This window comes from Pelophylax lessonae (assembly GCF_965119305.1).
Source record: "Pelophylax lessonae genome assembly, chromosome: 3".
In the NCBI taxonomy this organism is placed as follows: Eukaryota; Metazoa; Chordata; class Amphibia; order Anura; family Ranidae; genus Pelophylax; species Pelophylax lessonae.
This window is the reverse complement of record NC_138770.1, coordinates 414,297,227-414,319,599: the sequence shown is the minus strand read 5'-3', so window position 1 is coordinate 414,319,599 and position 22,373 is coordinate 414,297,227. Positions and strand designations below refer to the sequence as shown.

General features: G+C 44.3%; 1 protein-coding gene across 2 annotated transcripts in view; it reads left to right on the top strand.

Annotated features, from left to right (window-relative positions):
• TBC1D32 (TBC1 domain family member 32) overlaps positions 1-22,373 on the top strand; it is a 532,407-nt gene that overhangs the window by 338,583 nt on the left and 171,451 nt on the right. For both annotated transcript variants that reach the window (XM_082249090.1, XM_082249089.1), the window contains exon 25: positions 2,296-2,404. In XM_082249090.1, coding sequence (XP_082105216.1) covers positions 2,296-2,404 — 109 coding nt within the window. The remainder of the gene's footprint in view (positions 1-2,295; positions 2,405-22,373) is intronic.

Sequence of the window (22,373 nt, the reverse complement as noted above, 5' to 3'; positions counted from 1 at the left end):
CTGTGTAAATCCACTGCATAGAGCAGATTAGTATCACGTGTTTGTTAAAAAAAAAGTTTACAGTCACTTTAAACTGGAGTAGTTGTGTGATAACACTGCTCCTTATATGGAAAACTAAAAACTGGATTGTGCATGCACAACCGATCATTCACCATTTTCCATGGTCACCTTGATATTTAGTATTTCGTATTTTGTTCTTTATTTAGTACATGTACTACTGTCTATCATACTGATGCTTTATATGGACCATATCTTATATCACATATTGTGGCTTGAATGTACCAATCTATGGTTTCAGTGAAGTAAGCACTGTTACCTTTTTACAGTGCCTTGCGAAAGTATTCAGCCCCCTTGAACTTTGCGACCTTTTGCCACATTTCAGGCTTCAAACATAAATATATAAAACTGTAATTTTTTGTGAAGAATCAACAACAAGTGGGACACAATCATGAAGTGGAACTAAATTTATTGGATATTTCAAACTTTGTTAACAAATAAAAAACTGAAAAATTGGGCGTGCAAAATTATTCAGCCCCTTTACTTTCAGTGCAGCAAACTCTCTCCAGAAGTTCAGTGAGGATCTCTGAATGATCCAATGTTGACCTAAATGACTAATGATGATAAATAGAATCCACCTGTGTGTAATCAAGTCTCCGTATAAATGCACCTGCACTGTGATAGTCTCAGAGGTCCGTTTGAAGTGCATAGAGCATCATGAAGAACAAGGAACACACCAGGCAGGTCTGAGATACTGTTGGGGAGAAGTTTAAAGCCGGGTTTGGATACAAAAAGATTTCCCAAGCTTTAAACATCCCAAGGAGCACTGTGCAAGCGATAATATTGAAATGGAAGTAGCAGACCACTGCAAATCTACGAAGACCTGGCCGTCCCTCTAAACTTTCAGCTCATACAAGGAGAAGACTGATCAGAGATGCAGCCAAGAGGCCCATGATCACTCTGGATGAACTGCAGAGATCTACAGCTGAGGTGGGAGACTCTGTCCATAGGACAACAATCAGTCGTATACTGCACAAATCTGGCCTTTATGGAAGAGTGGCAAGAAGAAAGACATTTCTTAAAGATATCCATAAAAAGTGTCGTTTAAAGTTTGCCACAAGCCACCTGGGAGACACACCTAACATGTGGAAGAAGGTGCTCTGGTCAGATGAAACCAAAATCAAACTTTTTGGCAACAATGCAAAACGTTATGTTTGGCGTAAAGCAACACAGCTCATCACCCTGAACACACCATCTCCACTGTCAAACATGGTGGTGGCAGCATCATGGTTTGGGCCTGCTTTTCTTCAGCAGGGACAGGGGTGATGGTTAAAATTGATGCGAAGATGGATGGAGCCAAATACAGGACCATTCTGGAAGAAAACCTGATGGAGTCTGCAAAAGACCTGAGACTGGGACGGAGATTTGTCTTCCAACGAGACAATGATCCAAAACATAAAGCAAAATCTACAATGGAATGGTTTACAGATAAACATATCCAGGTGTTAGAATGGCCAAGTCAAAGTCCAGACCTGAATCCAATCGAGACTCTGTGGAAAGAACTGAAAACTGCTGTTCACAAACGCTCTCCATCCAACCTCACTGAGCTTGAGCTGTTTTGCAAGGAGGAATGGGCAGAAATTTCAGTCTCTCTATGTGCAAAACTGATAGAGACATACCCCAAGTGACTTACAGCTGTAATCGCAGCAAAAGGTGGCGCTACAAAGTATTAACTTAAGGGGGCTGAATAATTTTGCACGCCCAATTTTGTAGTTTTTTATTTGTTGAAAAAGTTTGAAATATCTAATAAATTTCGTTCCACTTCATGATTGTGTCCCACTTGTTGATTCTTCACAAAAAATTACAGTTTTATATCTTTATGTTTGAAGCCTGAAATGTGGCAAAAGATCGAAAAGTTCAAGGGGCAGAATACTTTCGCAAAGCACTGTATATCTTGTGTGTAATTGGCTGTGCTACCTCAGTGCTTGTTTTCATGTCAAGTAAGGCTGTCATGCCTGATCCTTTTGCATCTCTTTTATGACCTTAACTCAAGGTCGTTTTAGTCATGTGTATGAATTGAGCTTTTACAAGGAAAGAGGCACACTTGCCACCCATGTGGTTAAAAAGGCTGCAAGCAGTATCGTTTTAAACACCTTCCAGCCAAAACTCCTTCTCACATTATATCACCAGCATTGGAAATTGTGACTGTTTTATTTTTTAATATTGTAATGCGACTTTTCTTCTGAAGCTAGTCACATCTATTGATGTTTATAAATTAACAATTTGATGTATTTGCAGAAATGTAATTATCGATGGCTTATCTGTGGAGAGAAACCATATTCTGGTTCGAATGAATGTTATTGGAGGTCCACATGAGCGTGTACTACCTCCCAGAACTTTGCTCCAGGTATTGCTTTTCTTTGATATGTTTCAAAGCTAAATGTGAAAGCTAAATAAGTAACATATGAATGGAATTGGGCTTTAACCACTTGCCTACTGGACACTTTCACCCCTTTCTGCCAAGAAGGTCTTAATAAATAAAAGCTTGAGGAAATAAAAAAGTAACAGTGTTGTTTGCAGTTCAATTCTGTGTATCGTTTTTATAGTGGAGGTTAAAATGGTAACAAACATCTGACTGATTTTGATGGGCAGCCCCCAGTCTTTTATTTCAGCCAGTATTAATGCCCGAGGTCATTTGTTTTACAAAGTAAATGTGTGTTAAAATGCAAAAACCAAGCAAATCAATTTTTTATTCTAATAGAAATCTGATATTTTCTGCAAACTACAGGTACATATCTTTTTTCCAAACTATATGTTTAGTAGGGTAAAGAAGTGTCCACTCTCAAGTAGCACCCCTTTTGTAACAAGGGGTTGCTCTGCCTGTCCTTGTACTTACTTTGGCTGGTGTTTAAGGATCTAACTAATGAGCAGTTTTGAGATGTTCAGTGTCCCCATCCAAAATTATTTGCACCGTGCAGATAATGACTCCGATAATACAATGTGTGTTGCGCTTTATAAAGCAATAAAAGTGAATCATAAAAAGTTCCAATGTTGAAACATAAGAAAAATTGTGAACAGGAAAATATGTAAAGTCCACTAATGTGACAACCATTTGATAAAAAAACAGAGAGAAGAATCTTGCGTTCGCTGTTTTAAACGTGGAATCTCTTCACCACGTGAACACCACCACCTTAGGTAAGGATGTACTCTTACCACAGAGTTTGGACCCTCTATTATGGAAGGTCACATATGCCTTGGTATATTCTCCATTAGTGGTCAACCATAGGAGACAAACAGCAACGGTATTCAATCAGTCACTGGACACTCCCGGTCAACTAGCCTCAGGCCGTCCGTAATTATAGTTTTCATTTGTCACTTGGAACTTTGCTGTTTACCCTGCCAGTGGTAAATGACGACCAACACCTCCTCCTCTGCCTAAGCGATCCCACCTACAGCAAGCCTGTATTTACACTGGCAGATCAGAGGCTTTCTTTCTTCTATTTTCACCTGGTGATCCGGCCAGGAAGTTTGTTTTTAAAAAAAAAACAAGCTTTCTTTCAAATGTAGCAGTTTACAGAAATTAGACAAATCATTTACCACTGGCAGGGGAAACAGCAAAGTTTACATATGAGGTAAAACAAATAGTGACTCAAAAGAAAATTCATATGTAGTCACGTAGTGCGGGGAATAAGTGACTGCAGATGGGAGGGAAATAATCGAGCAAACAGGAAGGAGTAAGTATGGGTGTAACAGGTAAAGGAGGATTAATAATGGGTGTAGTAGGAGGTGCTAATCACATAAATATAGAATCAGATACCGGAATCCCCCAGCTTTTAACCACTTGCAGACTGCCTAACGCCGATCTACGTCGGCAGTCAGCCCCTCACAGGCAAAGTGACGTAGGGCTACGTCACTAGCTTGTGAGGGTCTAGGGAGCGAGCGCGCGCCCCCGGAGGCGCGCTCCCGCGTGGTCACGGACCCCCCCGCGCGTGTGACCGGCGGACCCGATGTCCGCCGGTCACTCGGCGATCGGCGGGGGAGAGGGAGAATGTCAGGCAGCTTGTGTAAACAAGCCACCTGTCATTCTCCTTGCTGTTAGGATACTGATCACTCGGATCTAGTATGTAGATCCGTTGATCAGTGTCCATACAGCTCAAGCCCCAGCCAATCACAGTAGAAAGCACGCCCCTAGGGACACACACAGCCCCTCCCTCCCAAATAAAGTTAACCCCTGCACTACCAGTGTATTTTTACAGTAACAGTGCATATATATAGCACGGATTACTGTAGAAATGTCACTGGTAACCCCAAAAGTGTCAAAAATGTCAGTCAAGGGTCCGATCTGTCCGCCCCAATGTCGCAGTACCGCAAAAAAAATCGCAGATCGCCGCCATTACACGTTAAAAAAAAAAAACAACAAAAATGACAGAAATCTTTCCCTTTGTTAGTAAACGCGATAACTTTTGCGCAAACCAATCAAAATACGCTTTTTGCGATTTTTTTTACCAAACATAGGTAGCATAAAACAAATTGGCCGAAAAAGTAAAAAAATTTTGATTTTTAAATTTTTTTTTGGGGAATTTCATATAAAAAAATTTGAAAAATATTGCTATTTTTGCAAAATTGACGCTCTTTTTTTGTTTATAGCGCGTGATCAAAAAATCGCACAGGTGATCAAATACCACCAAAAGAAAGCTCTGTTTGTGGGAAAAAAAGGACGCCAAATTCGTTTAGGTACAGCGTCGCACGACCGCGCAATTGTCCGTTAAAGTCACGCAGTGCCAAATCGCAAAATACCCCCTGGTCGGAATGGGGGTAAAATCTTCCGGGGCTTAAGTGGTTAAGGACGCTTCCTGGGTGGAGCAAAATGCAATATGCAGGTGGACACTTACGGTTACGTCACGTCCGCTCTTTAGAATGCAAACTGCGACTTTTGAGTTCAGAACGGTGTCATTACATGCTCACATGCAAAAGGAGAGTTTTGTAAGTGCACAATTAGCTTTTATATGTTTTTTTTTTTTAATGAAAAAAACAAAATTACACTTTGGATTTCTCCTGGTTCTATTTCCCTATATGTACTTATATGAGATTATTTGACCTACCTTGCCGAAGTTACAAAAGAAAGAAAAAAACATTTTCACCATTGAGGGATTACTTTTGAAACACAGGCACTTAACCCATCACTAGTCAGCGAGTAAGGGCACATAAGGAGGGGAAGAATAAGATAACAAGCACTTTAAAGGACTTATTGTTCATGGTCATTTTTTGCACTGATTGCTTTTTATATTCATTTTATTTTTTTTTTATATGCATTGTGGTTTAATACTATGTTTTTGCACAAACAATGAATAGAAATATATATTAAGCACTTTATGGTTAGACAGCGCTGGGCACACACACACACACACACACACACACACACCAAAAACACATCTGCTTTCTGAATAATTTGCTGGCTGTCAATCAGAAGTTAGCAGTGTGTGATATACACTGGGGTTGATTTAATAAAACTGAAGAGCACAATCTGGTGCAGCTTTGCATAGAAATCAGCTTCCAGGTTTTTTTTTTTTTTGGAAAAGCTTAACTGAAGTTAGAAACTTTGGGCAAACTAAAGAGAAATAGACTGTACACTCTGCAAGTGCAGGTGCTTCAGAACTTAGTAAATGAGGAACGCTTCACTTTGAAAAGAATACCCAATCACGTCCAAGGAATAATAATGATAAAAAATAAATAAATAAATAAAAAAAAAAAACAGCATTTGTCTTTCGTTCATTGACGGACAAAGCGGCATTTCTTCATTAGTCTAATGGGTTACGCTGCACTTCCCAGGAGCATGTCCTACTCCTAGGAAGAGCAGCCTAACCCACGGTTCAAAGAAGATATGGAGCTGTGTCTGTCAATGAACATGAGAGAAAAGGATTTTACGGTAAGACAAAAATCCAGTTTTTTTTTTGCTATCCATTTACAAATTGATTATTTCAGGCCTGTAGACTTTACCTTACACATAAGCCGTGTATGAGGAACTGTGTCAGACGCTTTTGCAAAATCTAGGTATACTACATCCATAGCCACCTGTCTGTTGCTTAAAATATTTTATTCCAGCAAGAAGTCATATATGTGGTCTTTTATTAAACTTTCCAGTATCTTCCCAACTATAGAAGTTAAACTAACAGGTCTATAGTTACTTGGTAAATACTTTTTTTATCCCTTTTTATATATGGGCACCACATTGGCTTTATGCCAATCCAGTGGTACTATTCCAGTCATTAAAAAATCCCTAAAAATTTTAAAAAATAGCTTCAAAATGACAAAGCTGAATTATATAAGGATTCGTGGGTGGATGTCATCTGGACCCAGGGCTTTATTCAGCTTTATGATGTCTAAATATTTCTGCACCATATAAATTTTGAGCCATTGTGGATCATTTGAGGCTGTGTCAATACCATCCCCATTATGGCCATGAGCTCCCCATGCTCCTTTGTATACACAGAGCTAAAGAAGTTTTCTCTATCGCTCATTGACAGACGTAGTCTTCTTGATTCTCAAGAGCTGGGTTATGTTGTTTCCGCAGGAGTAGGACTAGGCAGAAAGACAAAACGTTCTGGCTCCACCTTAGGGGCAGTCCCTGAGGGTATATCCTCCCTCTCTCTGCTACAGGGAATCAGTTTTTTTCTGTCTAGTCAGGAGTAAGGAACTAAGTTCCTTGCTGGGATCTTTTGGGTCCTGGCAAGATTTTTTCTTTAAAAAAAAAAAAAAAAAGATTTTTTTAGGCAGTTTTTCTCCAGTGTTTTTTTCCTGTGAGATCTTCAAGCAAATACGCCGGACTGGGCGACACTAGTGGTCACCCCAGCCGGCCTACGAGCGCGCGCAGACCATTGCATTGCGCTTGGTCGGCCGCGACACATTCAAGTAAGTATGCGGGGCCGGGCGACGGGCTGGGTGTTGAGATCCAGTGGTCACCCTGGTTTCTGCCTACGAGCGCGTGCAGACCAGAGCTCCGCGCTGGGTCGGCCGCGACGGAGTCCCATTGGAGGGACTAACCTTGCGAGTTAAAAGTCTCGCTTGGACGCCAGGAACCAGAGAGTCGAGGCGTCCGGAGTGGTCCACAACCCCCCACCCCGGTGGAAAGGGTATTGTGAAGAGAGGGTGCCTGTCGGTTCGGTATGGTGAGTAAACATTCCCTTTTTTCCTCGTTATGAGGCAGTATGAATTATGGGCCCCTCCATACATGGTCAGTATATATCTGACACTAAAAGTCCCCCTTGTAAATACAGTATGTGTTTGGTGGGAAGTGGACTTGGTTTGAGAGCTAACACTCTACCCAGCAGACTGTAGCATTACAGCAGACATAGGAGGTATAATCCTACCTTAATTGTAGTGTATCTCCTGCAGATCAATAAACCGCCACTTAGCAGAGATGCAGGTGGATGTGCTGGGAAAAACGATTTCGGCGGTCCGCCGCCATTTTGCCGCAGACCAGGTGCATGTATGTCCTCAGGTCACGCCGGCCGCCATGTTTTTGGAGTCTATAGTCTCTTGTATGGGGGCGGCCATGTTTCATGAGCCCAGCTACCTCGTGGAGAGCTGGGAACGCCGGAAGGCGTACACAGGGGGCGGAGCCACGTCCTTCTACCCGGGAAAAAGCAACACAGCTCCTTCCAGTCTGTAAAAGACAGACGCTGACTGCAGTTGGTTGGAAACTTCACTGCATTGGTTGGTGAGCCTTGGGGGGTCCCTCTCTCTCTCTGTGGGGATCGAGAAGCAGGTACTCTGAGGGGCGCTATTGTGCTAGGGGGAGACACATAAAAAAAAAGAGGTATTTTTTTGTTTTTTTGATTTAAAAAAAAAGAAAAAAGTTTTTTTTGTTTTTTCTGGCAAAGGTGTCCTGAATTAACATGGACCTTGCCACTCATGTATCTCCTCCGGATCCCCTCGAGGTGTCTGCAGGATCCTCCAGCACCCCACTGACGATTGAATCATTGTCAGCTATTATGGAAACTTTTGTGTCCCGGGTGGAAGTGGCTTGTCAGGGACAGGGCGCAAGAAAGCGACCCCCGCCTAACCCCTTATTATCTGAAACCTCGGATTCTGACTCTGAGCCTATTTCTGCAGTTGCAGGTACTTCATCTGGGATTGGTGTCTCGTGTACTGTCTCTTTAGACAGTGAGGAGGATGTTTTGGCATCAGCCATAGCCCGAGAGGAAGCGTTGGTAAACGCACTCATTGTATCTGTTCAAGAAACCTTAAGATTACAGGGTATTCCGTCGGAAATAGCTGAAACTGAAATCCCTTTTGGGACTAAAAAACGCATCAAAGTGGCGAAGGTTTTTCCATTGCCCAAATGTTTTGGCAATCCAATCGAAGAAGAATGGCGTCTGCCAAAACGCACTTCTGCTATTTCTAAACGCATTAACAGGCGTTATCCGTTTGAGGAAACCCTCATTAAGAAATGGACAGAACCACCTGTGGTGGATTCACCAATTGCTAGATAGAAGAAGCTCCGTCCTTTAAAGATCCAGTGGATCGCAAGATAGAAGCTATGTCTCGCACCATGTTTTCCTTGATTGGATCAGCTTTCAGACCAATAATTGCTATTGGTCTGGTTTCGCAGACTGTAACTGAATGGACCAAGTGGTTACGCCGGGACTTAGAAGAGGTCCCTCAGGCGGTATCAGATTTGTTGGAACAAATGATACAAGGGTTACAGTTGGTGTGTGATGCGGCGTTAGACGCCACTCCATTATTGGCGCGAGCATCAGTTTCAGCAGTAGTTCTCAGGCGTACACTGTGGCTAAAAGGTTGGTTAGCCGACCAAGGTTCCAAAAAAGCATTAGCTAATATCCCCTTTTTAGGAGAGCGTCTATTTGGAGCCAACTTATATGAGATCATTAAGGATCTCACGGGTGGAAAGAGCACCTTTTTACCGCAAAATGCTAGGGGTAAAGGAACTCGTCAAAGACGAGGGCCTTCTTTCTCTGCTCACAAAAAGTTTTTTCGCCCCGCGGGTGAAAAAATTAAGTCCTCCAAAGCTCCTTCAGGAGGCTTCAGGGGACGTTGGTCGGGCAAGCAAAAGCCCGCCCCCTCCAGACCTGAAGATAAATCGTCCAAAGCCTGAAGGTGCGCCCCCACCCATAACTGGGGTGGGGGGACGTCTTCGCCGGTTCCCGGGTCCATGGCTTTCCAGAATCCCAGACAAGTGGGTTTGCGAAGTCTTAAGGTCAGGGTACAAGATCGAGTTTCGATCTCTCCCACCGGTGCGATTCTTCCCTTCCAATATCCGACGATCCCCGGATCGTCTAGAAGATCTGCGGAGAGCAGTCACGGATTTACTACAACAAGGAGTGGTAGTCCACGTTCCTTGGACAGAACGTTTTTTTCTAGGGTTTTATTCAAACCTATTTACAATACTCAGGAAAGAGGGCAAAGTGCGTCCAATTCTGGACTTAAAGGCACTCAATTCCTTTCTCAACATAAGAAAATTCAAGATGGAATCCATTCGCACAGTAGCAGCCTTCCTGCATCCAGGGGATGTCCTAGCGTCCATAGACATCAAGGACGCCTATCTTCACATTCCCATTTTCGCAGGACATCAGCGGTTTCTACGCTTTTCCGTAGAAGAGAACCACTATCAGTTTGTGGCGTTACCTTTCGGTTTCGCCACGGCTCCTCGGGTCTTCACGAAGGTGTTGGCCCCAATGTTGGCACTACTGCGCCAAAGAGGCATATCGATTCTAGGTTACCTAGACGATCTCCTGCTTCATGCAGAGTCTCCTCAGACCCTGCTACAAAACATAGAAATTACTATAATTTCTTTACAGGAATTCGGGTGGCTGGTGAACCAGCAAAAGTCATTTCTGGTTCCCACCCAGAGGCTCGAATATCTGGGTCTAATTCTAGACACAGTCAGGACAAGAGTTTTCCTTCCGGTAGGGAAACTCCGGAAGATTCAGTCAGCAGTCCAGTTGTTACTATCCAACAGCTGGTCTTCCCTTCGGACTTGCATGAGGGTTCTGGGGTTGATGGTGGCTTCCTTCGAAGCATTCCCATTTGCCCAGTCCCATACCCGAATTCTTCAGCAAGAGATTCTTCTCAGATGGAATCGGAATCCGGAATCTCTGGACTATCGGATCCAATTGAGCAAACAGACCAGAGAGTCTCTGGTCTGGTGGCTTCAGTCTCCGATACTCAGCCAGGGAAAGTCATTTCTGCCAATATATTGGACGATAGTGACCACGGATGCCAGCCTATCCGGATAGGGAGGAATTCCCGGTCTGTTATCCGTTCAGGGACTTTGGTCCCCGGAAGAATCCAGGTTACCGATAAATGTGTTGGAACTGAGAGCGATCAGACTTTGTCTGATTCACTGGACCGAGCAGCTCCAGGGCAGCCCGGTTCGGATCCAGTTGGACAACGCCACGGCCGTGGCTTATGTCAATCACCAGGGGGGCACCAAGAGTGTCCGAGCGGCCAAGGAAGTGGCTTGCATTCTTCGCTGGGCGGAACGATTTGTTCCAGCTATCTCTGCGGTGTTCATTCCGGGGGTGGAAAATTGGCAGGCAGATTATCTCAGCCGTCAGACTCCGGATCAGGGGGAATGGTCCCTCCATCCAGAAGTTTTCCACCAGTTGTGCCTACGTTGGGGCACCCCGGATGTGGATCTGTTGGCATCACGATTCAACAGGAAAGTACAGAGATTCGTGGCTCGCTCCCGCGATCCTCTAGCAGAGACCGCAGACGCACTGGTCACCCCGTGGGGGCAATACCAGCTAATGTATGCCTTCCCTCCTCTTGGGTTACTGCCAAGACTTCTTCGCAGGATAGAGGAGGAAGGAATTCCAGTAATCCTGGTAGCTCCGGACTGGCCTCGTCGAGCTTGATACGCCGACTTGGTCAGATTGGTGGCGGACGTCCCGTGGAGACTTCCTCTCAAGGAGGATCTACTGTCTCAGGGACCGATCTTCCATTCTGCTTTACGATCGCTGGTTTTAAACGGCCTGGTTATTGAGACCCAGGTGCTGAAGGACAAGGGATTGTCCGCTTCAGTTATTCCTACTTTAGTTAAAACAAGGAAAGCGACTTCCAGAAAGATGATCATTGTACATAGAAGTCTTATATTGTGTGGTGTGAATCCCTTGGGTTCCATCTACATCTTTATTCGGTTGCCCGAATATTGGCTTTTCTGCAACAGGGAGTTGAGCAGAAGCTGGCCTTGAGTGTTATCAAGGGTCTGGTTTCAGCATTTGCTATCTTCTTTCAGAAGCTTTTGGCTACTCATTCCTTGGTGCGGAATTTCATCCAGGGGGTGCGACACCTGGCTCCGCCAGTGCACGCGCCGTTACCATCCTGGGATCTTAATTTGGTGCTGTCGGTTCTTCAGACACCTCCCTTTGAAAATATCAGGGAGATTCCCTTGCTTACTTTATCCCAGAAGGTGGCCTTCTTGGTGGCTATCACTTCTGCACGCAGGGTGTCAGAACTGGCTGCATTATCCTGTTGTTCCCCAGATCTGGTGGTTCATAGGGATAAGGTTGTTCTTCATCCGAATCCATCCTTCCTTCCTAAGGTGGTTTCAAAGTTTCATTGAATGAGGACAGTGTATTGTCCTTCCTATGTCCTTAGCCCAATCATCCTCGAGAATTTGCATGGCATTCCTTGGATGTAGTTCGGGCGATCAGGATATATTTGAATACTACGGATTCAATTTGTAAGACGGATTCACTGTTTGTGATCACGGATGGCCCTAAGAAGGGGTTGCCTGTTCTGCTGCGACCATCTTTAGATGGATCAGACAGACGGTGGTATAGGCTTATTTTATCTAAGGGTCGGGATCCCCCGTTCCCTGTTAAGGCGCATTCTACTCGGGCGCTTAGAGTTTCCTTGACCTTCCGCCATCAGGCGTCAGTGGTTCAGGTTTTCACGGCGACTGTTTAGTCGTCGGTTCATACCTTTACAAGATTGTATAAGGTTTATGTGATGGCATCTTCGGATGCCTCTTCTGGCCGCAAGGTTCCTGCAGGCCACTGTTTGAGGAGACTGTTGGTCTACCTCGAGGATTTGTGGGGTAGGTCTCATCTGTTTACTCGATGAGTCCTTTGATACTTCTGGTTGGCTCCGGTTGGGCCTTCTAGATTGGATTTTGATTTTTGTCAATCCCACCCCTCATTTGTGGCACTGCTTCTGGATGTCCCAGCTCTTGAGAATCAAGAAAACTACGTCTGTCAATGAGCGATAGAGAAAATCGGATTTTTGTAAGATCTTACCGTAAAATCCTTTTCTCTTAAGCTCATTGACAGACGTAGTACCCGCCCCTCTATCATTGAGTTGGGTTGGGTTAAATTCTCTGTTACTGCTTTAGAACAGAACTGATTCCCTGTAGCAGAGAGAGGGAGGATATACCCTCAGGGACTGCCCCTAAGGTGGAGCCAGAACGTTTTGTCTTTCTGCCTAGTCCTACTCCTGCGGAGACAACATAACCCAGCTCTTGAGAATCAAGAAGACTACGTCTGTCAATGAGCTTAAGAGAAAAGGATTTTACGGTAAGATCTTACAAAAATCCGATTATTTTTTTAAAACTTGCCTTCTCTTTGTCCCCAGTCACCCACTCTAGATTATTTTGTAAAGGGCCTACATGCTCAGACCTAACCTTTTTACTATTAATATAGCTGAAGATTTTTTGGGGGTTTGTCCTTTTTGCAGCCTTGATCTCCATTTTACATATTCTGTTATATTTTTTGTAACATTTACATTTTTTTAAAGCTCTTTTCTGGTTATTTATAGCTTTTCTAACTTTGGGCATGAGCCACATTGGTTTTATTTTTAGCTTTTAAACCACTTCCAGACCGCCCGTCGCAGTTTTACGTTGGTAATTTGACATTAAATACCGGGGATATGTCAGCAGATAGCGGCCATAATCCCATTTATTTCATACACGGCGGGCGGTCCTCTTTCACATAAAAGTGGTCCCATAGGCAGATTCACCGCAGGATCACTTTTATGGGCAGCGGGAGAGGTGCCCTCCCTCCCACCACTTCCCGATCGTTTTTCCCGCTTCCTGGAGCCGTCGGTAGTGGGGAAAATGATCCGGTCTGTCCATGTCCCGGGCGCACACAGCACGGAGACAGAGCTGCCATCCGCCTGCTCAGCAAAAAATGGAGTCCGCCTATGGACTCAAAGTGTGAAATGGGCCTAAGTGTAGATGTGAGATCTTAGGTAATTTTGCTTATTTCTATTACAAGGGATGTTTACATTCCTTGTAAAAGGAAAAAAGTGATACATTTTTTTTTTTTTAAAGGGACAGTGTAAACATAAAAGGTAAAATAAATAAGAAAGGAACATTGATGTTATCAACAAAAGTTGAACTAGCAGAGGGTTAATATTTACCTTCTTTCAGGCTCAAGTAGTGCTCGTCTGGGAGGAGCTAGGAGTCGAGCGCGTGCCCCTGGCAGCACGCTCCCGCCCCCGATCGTCAGCGGGGAAGCCAATGCGTGTGTCTGGTGGCTCCAATTGCTGCCTGACACCCGCGATCGCTCCCTGCAGTAAACACAGCCGACCGTCCTTCTCCCTGAAATGATCACAGAGCTCATGTGATCCTTCTTTATAGGATCACATGTCTCTGTGGTCATCTCAGAAGCCATGCCCCCCACAGTTATAATCACTCCCCTAGGGTCACATTTAACCCCTTGATCATCTATACTGTTAACCCTTTTCCTGTCAGTGTCATTATTACAGTAACAGTGCATATTTTTAGCACTGATTACTGTAGTAATGTCACTGGTACCCCCAAAAGTGTCAAAAATGTCAGTTAGGGGTCCGATCTGTCCGCCGCAATGTTGCAGTCCCCGTTAAAAATCGCAGATCGCCGCCATTACTAGTAAAAAAAAAAAAAAACAATAAAAATGACATAAATCATTCCGGTAGTTAGTAGACGCGATAACTTTTGCGCAAACCAATCAAAATATGCTTATTATGATTTTTTTTTACCAAAAATATGTAGCAGAAATTGGCCTGAAATGTTAAAAAAAAATTATTTTTTTATTTTTTTTGGAATGTTATATAACAGAAAGTGAAAAATATTGTATTTTTTTTTTTCAAAATTGTCGCTATTTTTTTGTAAATAAATAAAAATTGCAAAGGTGATCAAATACCACCAAAAGAAAGCTTTATTTGTGGGGAAAAAAAGGACGTAAATTTTGTTTGGGTACAGCGTCGCATGACCACGCAGTTGTCCGTTAAAGTAACGCAGTGCCCAATCGCAAAATAGGGCCTGGTCATCAAGGGGGCAAATCCTTCTGGTCTTAAAGTGGTTAAACCAGGAGACACATATATTACACAGGTTCTGTGGCTGATTAAGGTGATAATTAAACTCACTTAGTGCCTAATGTGCATTATATTAGCCTCAGAGCCTGTGTAATTAATATGTATCCTGGTGTAAAGGGATGAGGTGGCAACCCTAATAGACACAGGTGCGATTTGCAGCGCGATTTACATCATAGTCTAAGGGCTCTTTCACACAGGTGGACCGTTCAGGTCTGCCTGTCCCTATGGGGCATCAGATGTCAGCGGAGACATGTCCACTGACATCCGATCTGTCAAATCTGGACGGATGGAAACCCTATTTTACGACGGTCCATTCCCATCCGATTCCCCCATAGAGATGCATGGGGAATTGACAGCTGTGTCTCCGCACACAGCACAGAGACACAGCTGTCATCCTCCTGCTCAGCGGGGGATCGGTGGATCGATCCCTCGCTGAGATAAACGGAGTCCGTCCAGTGGACGGTCAGTGTGAAAGGGGCCTTAAGCAGTGAAATTGTGAGGATGTCCTGAAAAAGTAATAAATGAACTAATTCTCAAAACACACTACTTAAAATCGTACCTATTAAGACACTGCCATAGATGCTACTTCAGGTAGGATTTGTAAATCACATGTCATGCCTGAAGTCGTACCGGTGTGACTGGGGGCTCTAGGAAGAAAAGAAAAAAAAAATGGCAATGTAAAAGTGACAGAAAAAGGTGTTTTAAAAAAACTACTAGCAAAGACCCCAAAGAGAAAAACAAATGCAAATGCAAACACAAGCAATCACCAGTAGAGTTGAGCGGACACCTGGATGTCCGTGTTCGGCGGGTTCGGCCGAACTTGAAAAAAAAGTCTGGGTCCGTGTCCCGTACTTTTTCGAACTTTACCCGGACACCGAACCCCATTGAAGTCAATGGGGACCCGAACTTTAAGGCACTAAAATGGCTCTAAAATAACAATGGAAAGGGCTAGAGTGCTGCAAATGGCAGCAAAACGTAGTTAAGAGCATGGCAAGTGCTCTGCAAACAAATGTGGATAGGGAAATAACTTAAAACAACAAAAAAAAAACAGAAAAATAAAAAAACTTTCTTCATCTGTGAAGGACGAGGCCCATATGGAGTAGGAGGGAGGTTGAGGTGGTGGTGGATGTGGCGGTGTAGGTGGAAGCGGCAGTGGAGGAGGACGAGGTAGCCAACACTGCTTTTTTTCAGTCATTTTAAATGAGGGTACACCCCAAAAGAGTGAGAAAGATCAAAAGCAGAACAATGGCTGGGTAAGGTCGGTATCCATCTCTATTCTGCACAAGGTACGGAAAAGTCCTGTGGGATCCATGCCTGGTTCATTTTAATGAACGTGAGCTTGTCCACATTGTCTCTGGACAGGCAGCTGCGCTTGTCTGTGATTACGCCCCACGCCGTGCTAAATACACGTTCAGATAATACACTGGGTGCAGGGCACGCCAGCACCTCCAAGGCGTAAAGGGCAAGCTCAGGCCATGTGCCCAATTTGGAGACCCAGAAGTTGAAGGGGGCAGACCCGTCATTCACTACATGTAGGCGTGTGCACACATACTGCTCCACCATGTTGGTGAAATGCTGCCTCCTGCTAAGACGTTCCATATGAGCTGCTGGTGCTGCTGTTCGTTGTGGCGTGCTGACAAAGCTTTTCCACATTTCGGCCATGCTAACCCTGCCTTCTGAGGTGCTGGCGGTGCCCTGGTTGCGTTGGCGACCTCTTTCTCCTCCTCCTCTGCCTTGGCCTTGTGCTTCCACTGTGGCCCCGCTGTCAGGTGGGAATGCCAGCAGCATTGCGTCTACCAGCGTGCGCTTGTACTCGCGCATCTTGCGATCGCGCTCCAGTGAGTGAATTAAGGACAGTACGTTGTCCTTGTAACGGGGATCCAGCAGCGTGGCCACCCAGTAATCAGCACAAGTTAGAATGTGGGCAACTCGGCGGTCGTTGTGGAGACACTGCAGCATGTAATCACTCATGTGTGCCAGGCTGCCCAGAGGCAATGAAAGGCTGTCCTCTGTGGGAGGTGTATCGTCTGTGTCCTCTGTATCCCCCCAGCCACGCACCAGTGATGGCCATGAGCTGGCCTGGGTGCCACCCTGCTGTGAACATGGTTCCATCTCCTCCTCCTCATCCTCCAGAACTGTGCCCCTGCTGTACAATTGTGTCCCTGGTGTTTGTGTGTGCAGGAACCCACCCTCGGAGCCCCTTGCGAATGACTGCCCTGAAAGCCTTGGAAATGTTACCTCTTCATCCTCCTCCTCCTCATCCTGTGCCACATCCTCTTCCATCATTGCCCAAATCATTTTTTGAAGGAGGCATAGAAGTGGGATAGTTAAGCTGACAACGGCGTCATCGGCACTGGCCATGTTGGTGGAGTACTCAAAACAGCGCAACAAGACACACAGGTCTCGCATGGAGGCCCAGTTATTGGTGGTGAAGTGGTGCTGTTCCGCAGAGTGACTCACGCGTGCGTGCTGCAGCTGAAACTCCACTATGGCCTGCTGCTGCTCGCACAGTCTTTGCAGCATGTGCAAGGTGGAGTTCCACCTTGTGGGCATGTCACATATGAGGCGGTGAGTGGGAAGGCTGAAGTTGCGCTGCAGCGCTGACAGGCGAGCAACAGCAGGGTGAGAACGCCGAAAGTGCGCACAGACGTCCCGCACTTTCTGCAGCAGCTCTGACATATCGGGGTAATTTTTAAGGAACCTCTGCCCCACCAAATTCAGCACATGCGCCAGGCAAGGGATTTGCGTCAAACCGGCTAGGCCCAGAGCTGCTATGAGATTTCGCCCGTTATCGCACACCACCAGGCCGGGCTTGAGGCTCGCTGGCTCCATCTGCTGTTCCATGCTCCTCCACAACTCCTGCGCGGTGTGTGTTTTTTTCCCCCAAACAGGCAAGTTTTAAAACTGCCTGCTGTCGTTTACCCCTGGCTGTGCTGAAGTTGGTGGTGAAGGTGTTACGCTGACCGGATGAGGAGGCGGTAGAGGATGAGGAAGCGGAGTAGGAGGAGTTAGGAACAGGAGGCAAACTGAAGCGCCCTGCAATCCTCGGCGGTGGAAGATGCGCCCCAAAAGATTGGAAGGTGTATCTCACACGTACCAATACAGACTATGCCGCAATTTCATTATTTTTACCCCAAAGGGTGTAGATTGAATAGCGGAATAGAAAATATGATATCAAAAGGTGTATCTATCTCACACGTACAGACCCAGACTAGGCCCCGATTACTATTTTTTGTACCCCAAAGGCAGGATGAGGAGTAGGAGGAGTTCGGAACAGGCAGGAGGCAAACTGAAACACCCTGCAATCCTCGGTGGTGTAAGATGAGCCCCAAAAATTGGAAAGGTGTATCTCACACGTACCGATACAGACTATGCCGCAATTTAATTATTTTTACCCCAAAGGGTGTAGATTGAATAGCGGAATAGAAAACATTTTATAAAATGGTGTATCTCACACGTACAAACACAGACTAGGCCCCGATTACAATTCTTTGTACCCTAAAGGCAGGATGAGGATGAGGAGTAGGAGGAGTTCGGAACTGGAGGCAAACTGAAGCACCCTGCAATCCTCGGCGGTGGAAGATGCGCCCCAAAAGATTGGAAGGTGTATCTCACACGTACCGATACAGACTATGCCGCAATTGAATTCTTTTTACCGCAAAGGGTGTAGATTGAATAGCGGAATAGAAAAAAATGTATAAAACGGTGTATCTCACACGTACAAACACAGACTAGGCCCCGATTACAATTTTTTGTACCCTAAAGGCAGGATGAGGATGAGGAGTAGGAGGAGTTCGGATCAGGAGGCAAACTGAAGCACCCTGCAATCCTCGGCGGTGGAAGATGCGCCCCAAAAGATTGGAAGGTGTATCTCACACGTACCGATACTGATTATGCCGCAATTTAATTCTTTTTACCCCAAGGGTGTAGATTGAATAGAGGAATAGAAAATATGATATCAAAAGGTGTATCTATCTCACACGTACAGATCCAGACTAGGCCCCGATTACTATTTGTTGTACCCCAAAGGCAGGATGAGGAGTAGGAGGAGTTCGGAACAGGCAGGAGGCAAACTGAAACACCCTGCAATCCTCGGCGGTGTAAGATGAGCCCCAAAAATTGGAAAGGTGTATCTCACACGTACCGATACTGACTATGCCGCAATTTAATTATTTTTACCCCAAGGGTGTAGATTAAATAGCGGAATAGAAAATATGATATCAAAAGGTGTATCTATCTCACACGTACAGACCCAGACTAGGCCCCGATTACTATTTTTTGTACCCCAAAGGCAGGATGAGGAGTAGGAGGAGTTCAGAACAGGCAGGAGGCAAACTGAAACACCCTGCAATCCTCGGCGGTGTAAGATGAGCCCCAAAAATTGGAAAGGTGTATCTCACACGTACCGATACTGACTATGCCGCAATTTAATTATTTTTACCCCAAAGGGTGTAGATTGAATAGCGGAATAGAAAATATGATTTAAAATTGGTGATTTTTCAATAGCACATGTGAACACAGCAGTGTCTTATGTCAGTCAGCTCTGCTGCAGGCTATGAAGGGGAAAAAAAAATGAAAATTCCCCTTTTATGTTTGTAATTTTTAAATAGATTAGTACAGACTATGCCACAATTTAATTTTTTTTTAACCCAAAAGGGTGTATATTGAATAGTGGAATAGAAAAAAGTGTATAAAATTGAAAATCACTCAATAGCACATGTGAACACAGCAGTGTCTTATGTCAGTCAGCTCTGCTGCAGGCTATGAAGGGAAAAAAAAAAAGAAAATTCCCCTTTAAGTTTGTAATTTTTAAATAGATTAGTACAGACTATGCCACAATTACATTTTTTTAACCCAAAAGGGTGTATATTGAATAGTGGAATAGAAAAAAGTGTATAAAATTTAAAATCACTCAATAGCACATGTGAACACAGCAGTGTCTTATCACAGTCAGCACTGAATCAAAAACGCTGCACACAACTAACTGATAAAAATAGATTTTTTTCTCCCTCCTCCTCCTCCTCCTCAGCGGGCTTAACTGAGGGCAAAACGATTGTGTTCACTGCACCAACCCCCACACAGCAAAATCGAAGTAGAACACTGACCCTGCCTATTCTCCAGCCTCGCCCTAAAATGCCCCAATAACTCGCCCTGCCTGCACTCCGACCTGTCCCTGCATTCTTTTCGGACACAATACAATTTTTCACTGTCTGTCCCTAATCAGCAGCCAGCACGTATGATGTGTGCTCTCTCCCTAATACTACAGCAGAATGACGCAGCGCGCTGGGTCTCGAACTTATAAAGACATGGTCACATGCTTCAGATGGCCAATCACAGCTACTAATACATTAGTAGGCATGGCTGGGATGGCTTAAGGCACACCAGTTAAACGCTTGTTGATTGGCTGTTGAAAGCCCGCCATTAAAAGAGCGCCATTACATACAAAACAGGAAGTAAAATGACCGAACACGGATTTTAAACCCGAACATACAGTAAAGTTTTCGGGTCCGTGTTCGGGTAACAAAAATCCAATTATTCGGTGCGAACACGAATAATACAGTCCGTGTTCACTCAACACTAATCACCAGCAGTCAAAAGCAAAACTGTTTTTCACTCTCCACTCAAATTTCCAACTCTTTAGCTTCCAACCAACAAAATGTGGCAAAATCCAACCAGCAAAATGTTGCAATGTGTTGGTTTTGGCACACATTTTCCTCTCCTAGAGAATGCTTTTCTGTGTATGTTTACATTATATAAATATAGATTAAAAACACACACCTAACTGCCATATTTATGGCAGTTATGGCACTTAAGCTAATACATTTTCCATATCTCTTCCACAGCATTAAATGTCCACTGAGCTCATTCTACATTCTCCAGCTGAACTGTTCATTAGACAGATTCTTTTGTTAAGTGCCACACTCCTATGCATGCTGTCAGTCTCCAGTTGATTAGATGGAAATTGCTCTCGACTCAAAAAAGAGAAAGCAAGATTGATGTGAAAAATTGGAAATGGGGGGCCGGATTTAAAGAAACTGCAGCTTCAAACATCTATGACGTGTTTCAGTTTCGCCGCGTTCAAATCAATTAACTGGCGCTGCGGCGAATTGGCGAGTAAAACAGCAATAATGAATTCCGCCGTCAGCGGGATTCACTTACGATCGCGGCTTCGCCAATTCGCAAACTTATGTCTTCCTGCTTATAGCAGTTTCACATAGCGATGTGGGCTAGTGGATTAGTGCTCACATCACATGTCTGTAATTCATCTCCCTCTGCTGTAGGTTCGAGGCTTACCATCTCCACCTACTTTTTTTATTTTCTTTTTTTGTTTATATTGCTAAAATGGAACGGATTACATCATATATATTGCTAAATAATGTTACACTCAGAAGCGCTTGCAAGCTTACACCATTTTAAGTGTTTTTTTGATCTTGTCTGTGTGTCGAATCGATCTTATGAAGGAAAGTACCAAAGGCAAGTGACCAAACCCCTACCCTACTTCAGGGCAAGATGAAACCTCACAATTTTACCATGGTCTTCTTCCCACATTCCATACAATGTTTAGTTCTTTAGCTATATGTGCTTTTTAGCCTTAACACACTCCATTTTTTCCACCATACAGCTTTATTCTGCACAATAGCTAAGTGCTTTGCAACTTCACTGCAGTTCACAACGTCATGGGTTCAAATCACATCACTACACTTGGGATCTCTTTTCACTCTCATTTTTTTAAACAGTTTTTTTAAACTATCTTGAATTTGGGGGGGGAGGGGGGTGTCCTACCCAAATTTCAAGCACATCAATGGAAACAACACAATTTTGATTTTATGAGTGTGGTCCTAGTTTTATCGAGATGCAATTCTTTACATATTTACCATGGTTCTTACAATTTCTTGACCAATAAACATAGGTGTCTGATATTGGACTCTCTCCATATTTCAACAACACAGGCCCTCATAGTCCAACACTACATTTGCCTCACACCTCAACACAACACTGATACATCCCTACTCTACATTACAACCCCTCACATCACCAGTACAAGCAGCATGCAAAGTGCAAAACTCCGGCCTTGGCAGCTTAATGGGCCATACACTAACAATTTGTCTAGACTTTTTCCTGTAGACTTAACCAAACCATATAATAGAAGCTCAAACCTCAACACTTTCAATTTGGATGCAATCAGGCAGGCCCTTGCACTACATAGAAAATGTCAATCGGAAGGATAAAGTCTTCTCTAAATCTTACAGTGTGGATGGCCCTTTTGTCTGTAGGCACCCACACAAAACAAAAAAACACATGTTCAATTCTAATGTATTTATTTATTTGAGAATGACAGCAGAAGGAGGGATGCAGCAAAAGAATATTGTCACTCTCCAGTCCGTGTGCCTTTACAGCGCCAGACCACGATCTTTGCTCCATGGCTACGGGATTCTGATGTCTTCCACAACTTCCGGCAGAGTTCAGAATCCATTCTGCACCTCTACCAGCTCATAGGGGACAGGCATGGCAAGGTTGCTGGGCAGCTTCCAAGCCACTTTCGAAGTTCCAGGGTGTTCATGTTGGTCATTGGCCATGTGCCTTACCAAATATCCACTGACCACAAAAGAAAATGAGTGGAGTCCATCAAGGTGGGTTTCTACCACCTACACCCGCAAGCAGTACCACTCCTGGAAAAATAAAACAAAGGATAAGACATTTCATTATGAAAATCACATCTTAATGCCTGTTTGCTTCATTCTGAACTTCATTTAATTTCGACATCACGAGTGAAATAACACATTTTATGCCAACTTACACAATCCAGAAATCATTAATGTAAACATTTGAATACACACCTGTGACGCCAGACAGCCCATCACCACAGGCTTCCCATGGTACGTGCCATGATTCCAAGATGTTGATGTTCTGGAAAATTACAACACCATAAGATACCAAGCAGCCGTTCATGTTATCAATAACTACACAGGTGGCATAGACACAAATAAACACCTGCCAGCTCTTCTCAGCCCTTTACACTATTCACAATACCAACATGTTTATGGTTAGAGGTGCATGTT